At 38.5% G+C, this 6847-nt stretch overlaps 1 protein-coding gene across 2 annotated transcripts; it reads right to left on the bottom strand.

The window, feature by feature from the left end:
• Positions 1–241: 241 nt before the first annotated feature.
• Positions 242–5389, bottom strand: LOC109045338 (homeobox protein orthopedia B-like). Of its 2 annotated transcripts, none has more exons than XM_019063198.2 (3): positions 5117–5389; positions 4318–4718; positions 242–1453 (listed from the first exon to the last, which is right to left on the bottom strand). In XM_019063198.2, exons 1-3 carry the CDS (start codon positions 5190–5192, stop codon positions 944–946), a joined length of 987 nt encoding a protein of 328 aa, XP_018918743.2. In that variant the 5' UTR covers positions 5193–5389; the 3' UTR covers positions 242–943. The 2 variants fall into 2 exon arrangements, with proteins under 2 accessions (XP_018918743.2, XP_042634588.1); XM_042778654.1 differs by having other exon boundaries at positions 5156–5368.
• Between the last annotated feature and the right edge of the window lie 1458 nt (positions 5390–6847).

Raw genomic sequence — 6847 nt, 5'->3', positions numbered from 1 at the left:
TAAATAATTTTCAATAATAAGCCATTAGCAGACATTATGTAATGCAGATCAGTAGTTCGTGTAGGCCTACATTAAAAATATTATAAATAGGCCTACATGTGAAAATGTTTAAATAGGCCTAAAGGTTTTATAAATGGATATTAGGTTTGTTAAACATTGTGCTGTATATATATAAAAAATTATTACCAGTCAAGATCTATTTTTCCCCAAGAATAACAGAAGATGCGACGTGTCAATAATGACATATTGAAAATGATTTTATTCGTTAATTTACATTCAATCGTTATAAACATGTTCAGAAAACAAAAGAACCGTTAAGAAGATCAAACATTTAAGAAATTTATATTGGTATAAGCACATACATGAACTTAGAACATATCACAAACTGACCGAATGCTTTATCTACACAAAACATCCTATATAACAGCATATAACAAATTCATACTTCTCGTTTAAATAACATTTCTCCGTTGTTGTTGTGGTGTTGTTTACCTTGGTCGGCACATGCAGTCAAGAATCTTAATTCTTGTTGAGTTATTTTCCTTTCTTTCCACCGATTCATAAAACAGTCCTAAAATTTGAACGATTTCTTCCATAATAACAATGATGATCATAATAATAAAAACTAGGGCACCGTCTCTCGTCTTGTTTCTCAAATGCAAACGAATACATTTCAAATGTACAGACTGTTTACTGTCCAGGTTGCTGATATTTTGATTAAGCAAAAAAGAAAGTGCTAATAAATAAAAAATAAATTATTAAATAAATAGGACGTAATAAATACATTTCGTTTTTTCAGCCTATGATGCTTTAGGTTTTATTTCCATCAGGTGCGCACAGTTCATGTTTACTGGAGGACAGTCGTATCCTTTGACTTCCGTGTGCGTCACTGGGCCAGTAATGACGGGTGGACGAGAAACAGGAGGTGAACCACGTCAAAGTATTAGGTGAAACTCATGGACACTGTGTGCTCGAGCGCTTTACGGCGCAGGGACGCGATGCTCGTCCCTCTCCAGATGTCAGTGTCCGGGGAGCTACACAGCTGAGGCGAGCCTGTCACGTTGGTGGGACCAGAGAGCGACGCGGGCACCATGCCGGGGAAGGTGGGTTGGTAGAGGTGGGACTGGAGGCCAGAACCGTTGGAGGACATGTTGGACAGGCTCATGGAGTTGGGTGGCGGTCCGGCGCCCAGGCTGCACTGGGATAGAGACTGTGCCATGGCTTGTTGTCGGCCTAGGGCGGGCGGTAACTGCAGCTGTGAGACTCCCGGCATCCCGGCCGCCGCCCAGCGGCCGTCATTAGCGTGAAAAGAGCACAGGCCGTCGCCCATGGCCGCGGCAGAGGGGAACTGCGGTAGGCCGTGGTGAGTGGGCAGCAAAGTGCCCGGAGCGCGAAACACGTTGGTGGTCTTCTTGCGCTTCTTCCATTTGGCGCGTCGGTTCTGAAACCAAACCTGCAAGCAGAGGGAACAAAAAGAGCTGTCAGAAATGCTCACATTGCATTAGAATAGATGTAAAAGTGTGCATTTAATAAGTTTAATAAAAACAGCAATGTAACATGGCGTCCAGTATTGCTCACTGATAAATTTTGTGTGACTATGATGATGTGTTGTTTTTGTTATAACATTTTATGTTCACTAAAATAAAATAAGCAGTCAATCAATAAATACGCATTATTAAATAAACACTAGACTAATAAAATAAACAAGGTGTTTGTGTGGTGGGAGTTTTTTTTTTTTTTTTTTTTAAACAAGAACCTATATTTCTTGATGTCATTTTACAGATTCTTGAATTAATGTTTTGGTTTCTTTGTTCAATAACGAATTGTTTTAAGGATGCTGAAGAAATATAGATATACAAAAATCTATATTGCACAAAAAAGTATAGATGCACAAAAGTATGTTGCGCAAAAAAATATAGATGCACAAGAATTTAAGTTACACAAAAATACACAGCACAGCAGAAAAATATTATTCTGTTGTTTCATTTGTTTGTTTGTTTTCATGCTATTAGTGACATCAAATTAAAAAAAACATTCACTGAAAAAAATAGTGACTTACAATTGGTAACATCTCAATTAACTATTTTCATTCAAGTTCAAAAATATTATTTAACATCACTGAATCAAGCTAAATAATGTACACTGAAGTTTTACAAGAAAATACTATTTTACTTTTTCTATTTTAAAATAGCGTGTTTAATTCAATGTTACTTGACGTTTCTTTGTAATTAATTGTGAAATTTACTAGCAATTTCTCAGTGAAAATTGTTACACGATTTTTTATGGATTAAATTAGGTAGAAATAGCGATAGCATGTTACCACTTTTGACTGTATAACTAACATTGTTTTTATTTTAATATTTTTGTTTGTTTTTCTTTTGCTTCTTTCCTTGATAAACGTCTTGACATCACAAAATGGCGCTATTAATGCTGCTTTAAATGATAAGGAATCATAATATTTAGACTCCCCATTATTATGTGCTCGATTTTACAACACCAGGGCATAAAAAGTCCCATCCTGGGCCGTAAAAGGCTCACACGGTGTTTATTTCTCGAGGTCCTTCAGGTTTATAGAGATATCAGGCGCGCTCACAATGATTAACGAGCGGATTTTGACCTAAAGAAAAAGGGAGAAAAACTGTGGAGGGGTTCATATTAGATCCCCGAATCCCACTCCACGCAGCCAGCCGTGAAATCCGGCCTCAAATGCATTACACTTGAGAGGATAAAAGAAAATGCAATTTCTCATACCATTAAAAAAGACAGAGCACCATCCGCGCGCTCGCCATTAAGTCGTGCACGCTGATAGACCTATTTCACGAGAGCGCGAAACATTCATGCAACAAACCTAGTGTGCTGTTTCAGAAGATCACCGCGCGGTCAGCATGTCACTAATTTATTTTTTATGTAAATAAAATAGTTAGGACAGAGTCTCAGGCCTGCTCATTATGATGGTTATATACGCAGAATCGTCTTACGCTTTGAGCTTAATAAGCCTGTTAAGTTATAAATAATTCTGAAATTGGTTAATAATAATGGTCTTGGTTTTATTGCACTATCAACTCGAAAAGCTATACATTTATAATGAGCCACTATAGATCACAGAGATAGCGCTGGAATGCCGCGCGCGCTCGTAGCGTCCTTCATTTGTCTCGCGGGTTCATTTACCGCTGCATTTGCGCCTGACCACCAATCACAGCAGCAGCAAGAGTCATAATCTTATGAAGGTGATTAAGATTTCGGTCTGCTCCAATGGCTGAGATAACAATAATGGTATTGTAAAAGGAAGATGACCTGAACAATAAAATAATCATGAAAAGCTCGCCGCGTTTTAAATGGGCGCACTTTCAAGAGCCAAGAAATTTGCTAAAGAAACGTAACCTGCGTCAAATACAAATAGGCCTAGTAATCTGTAACAGCAATAATAATCATCCTAATTATAATACTAAAACAAAATAAATAAAACCTTTATGATGGTAGTGCTTAAAGCTTCACGGAGGCGATAAACACGATTTTACAATAATAAAGCAAGAGATTCGTGAGACTGGAATAAATATAGCCTACTGTTGAGTTATTTTAAACTGTGTAACAGAATGAGAAACATATGCTACTGATAATAAAAATAATAAACAGGACATGCTGTCTCATTTAAAACACCAAGAATATTTATATGAATTTAAAAGTTTTGTAGACGTTATTTATAATTCATTTATTTTCATTGTTTTATTGACTCGTTCGGAGATGTTTTCACCACATTTAAGAGCGTTTTCATAAACAATTATAGTATTTTTATGCAATGATTTTTATGTTCTATCGACAAACTCATGTAAACAAATAGAAATGCACATTCTCTTTATAATAAAAGTAATTAAATAAATTCTTGAAATTAAAATATAAGGCGATTTCATTTCGTTAGACTTCGTATATTTAATACTAAACATTATTTGAAAAAAAAGTTTTAAACTTTAATATCTAGTTAAATTCTCTAACTAAATATTCTTTGGGAATTCATTTTATAGAAAATATAATCTGAGTAATAAAAATAATTGCATAGTGCTTTAGTTTAGAGCTTTATATAGTGCTTTAGATGTATCGATTTACCTTTTTAATTTCAAACATAATAATTGCAGCCTACAGCACCGTACAATTGTATATTATATATATATATATATATATATATATATATATATATATATATATATATATATTATATATATATATATTTATACAGAATAAATACAATGTTAATGACGATACAGCAAAAATAATATTAATGAAACAATCCGAAACGTGCTGATCAGACTTCACCGGACTCACCTGCACGCGTGACTCCGTCAGGCCGATCCGGAGCGCGAGCTCCTCGCGCATGAAGATGTCCGGATAGTGGGTTTTGGCGAAGCTGCGTTCCAGCTCGTTAAGCTGAGCCGGAGTAAAGCGAGTCCGGTGCCGTTTCTGTTTCTGACTCTGCTGGGCGCCGGACTGAGCGGGGTTCTGTTGCTGCTGCTGCTGCTTCTCCTGTTCCTTACTGTTCACCGCTACACCCGACGGATTGGATCCAGCACTGTTGATATCGTCTCCGGGGAGAAGGGTGGCCCCTTCCACTGCATCGGAGACCGGAGCGAGTTCTCCGGGGTGGCCCGGGTCAGTTCCGCCGCCGCCTAGCCTGCATTTCAATGCCTCCCTGTGACCCAGAAGCTCGGCCGCGGCATCCTTCATCCCTGAAACAGAGAAAACAGGTCAAAGCTGAGTGAGCTCAAAATCAACACCAAGCATTGCTGAAAAAGAGAGAAGTATTAGTGCAGAAAATCATTTTTCTAGACAGTCACAACAAGCATTGTTCTTATGCAAAAACTACCATTTGCTATTTATCATTACAGCCATAAAATGCAAATAAAGGTGAAAAACTAGCTCACAACAATGTCATCTTTTAAAAATCCTAATTCCATTTGATTCCACTCAATATCTTGGAAAACGACTAAATCAAATTACTGCGTAATATAATAATAATGATTACTTTTCCAATGAATTAGTTCGCTTAAATCGAATTAAGATAAAATAAGAGACAAATTGTCAATTTTCTCTGCTTGATTTAGATGAGAAGAGTCCTCCAGCTTACAGTAGAGTTGCAGACCGGAGTTTGGCGTTGATAACTCACCGAGGCGAGCATCCAGCAGGTCGGCGTGGGAAAGCATCGCGCACCGCTCCAGGGCGAAATGCTTTTCCAAAAAAATCTCTATGACTTTAAACTATTTAAAAAATATATATGGCCTAAATGAAAGCAAATTCGGTTTGTGGTTAAAAAGGAGGTTCCTTGCATTATAATGTCCTTTAGAGGAACTGGGAGGCGCTTAATAGTTGAATGAACCCGTGAGCTCCTTCAAATGAGAGCCAATCAGCGTTGAAGCCTGGAGGTGTCAGATGCGCGAGAGACTCTCTTGCTGCCCTCCCAAGTTCATTTCTCCTCGTTTTTTGATCCCGACTGCCAAATTATAACCTTTAAAATGACCTCCTTCAGAAAGCTCTTCGAGAAACTCCCTCAGAACTGGTTTAATTGAGCGTGATGCCAGAATCATTGATGGGGCCCTGATTATTTGAGGAGAAACAGCGAATTAAAGTATTGTTTTATAAACGTGTCATCCTTATCAAAGCCATATGGTTTAGTAATGGCTTCCCGAAGTTTATTACTGGACTAAACGATCAAACCGTGCTCTCTTTATGATACGGACTCATTTGCTTGGTTTTCATGCGCATTCATTAGATCCAAAAAATCTCGCCAGCTGGTTTTGCGTTTTAATTAGGCCTAGTTAAAAAGTTTCAAGTTCCCCGAAATTTCCACTTTTGTTACTAAATCGTTAGTGATAATTTCATTTTTCCTCCTGGAAAGAAGGCCTTCGTGTCGTGCCATGTCCAACTCTCGCCTTTTGGAGACGAAGTGAACCTCTTCTAATGTTTCTAGTAGCCCGGTGCAGCCAACAACAAAGTTTAGATTAGCCATATATCTCAAACCAGGGTAATTTTCAACATCATTAGGCTTTTATGTAATTAGTGCCAAATCTATAAGCTTTTTATTACGATTATTAGCGAGATCAGTATAAATTAGGGCTGATTTAGTAGTGTTTAGGCCCGACTGTCACGGCGGGAGGAACTTGGAGTAAATGATATGTGAGCAAATTAGGTGCATAATTCGGTGGAAAGTCAGAGTCAGAAATGTGCTTCCAGGGCTGATGCGCGCAGACACAGGGAAACCCCCAGCAAAGCAAAGGGGGGAGTGCGAGGACTTTCGCACCAAAATAGATACATTTAGACTTTAAACACTCTACAATGACAAATTGTATTCGTTGCATTGATTTTTCATCCAATTGCCCCAAATTAACTTGATTTATTTCATGCAAAGAACACTCGAGTGCCAGTGCAGCCCGTCTAACCACCAATAAACGAACCTGCATTTACACCAATTAACACAAGAGCTTTTGTCACACACGGAGCCGGTGAACAATATCAGACAACCAGCGCAAACAAGACTCTAAGCAGATGTCAGTGGGATGGTTTAAAGAACTCCTTTATTTGCAAGAGTGAATGGTGTCTTTTCAGCGTGCACAAAGGACGCGTCCGAGCGAGAAACTTTCGACAAGCCACCAATCTGCTGGTAAGAACAAGAGCGCTCGCTTCCAGACGCCGGGTCAGATGAAACTGTTGACTCGCCGGGGAAATGTATATGCCTCGCTGAAAATGAGGAAAGGAAGAGAGTGCGGATTCAATTTGGAAACAATTGTTCTTGCGCTGCGTTTTGATATCCGAAATGTCAGAGAAGGCGAAGGAGGCACCGGGCGCGTAATGGAAGATCTCG

The sequence above is a fragment of the Cyprinus carpio genome, chromosome A21 (genome assembly GCF_018340385.1).
Source record: "Cyprinus carpio isolate SPL01 chromosome A21, ASM1834038v1, whole genome shotgun sequence".
NCBI lineage: Eukaryota > Metazoa > Chordata > Actinopteri > Cypriniformes > Cyprinidae > Cyprinus > Cyprinus carpio.
This window is presented reverse-complemented; position numbering and strand designations above follow the sequence as displayed.

What these genes read in the sequence shown, in the direction of transcription:
- LOC109045338 (XM_019063198.2), bottom strand. Translation starts at nt 5,192, where the DNA reads ATGCTTTCCCACGCCGACCTGCTGGATGCTCGCCTCGGTGAGTTATCA. An exon ending in CTCCGGTCTGCAACTCTACT is followed by an intron (nt 4,719 to 5,116) that starts GTAAGCTGGAGG and finishes TCTCTGTTTCAG; the next exon opens with GGATGAAGGATGCCGCGGCC. An exon ending in TGACGGAGTCACGCGTGCAG is followed by an intron (nt 1,454 to 4,317) that starts GTGAGTCCGGTG and finishes CTCTGCTTGCAG; the next exon opens with GTTTGGTTTCAGAACCGACG.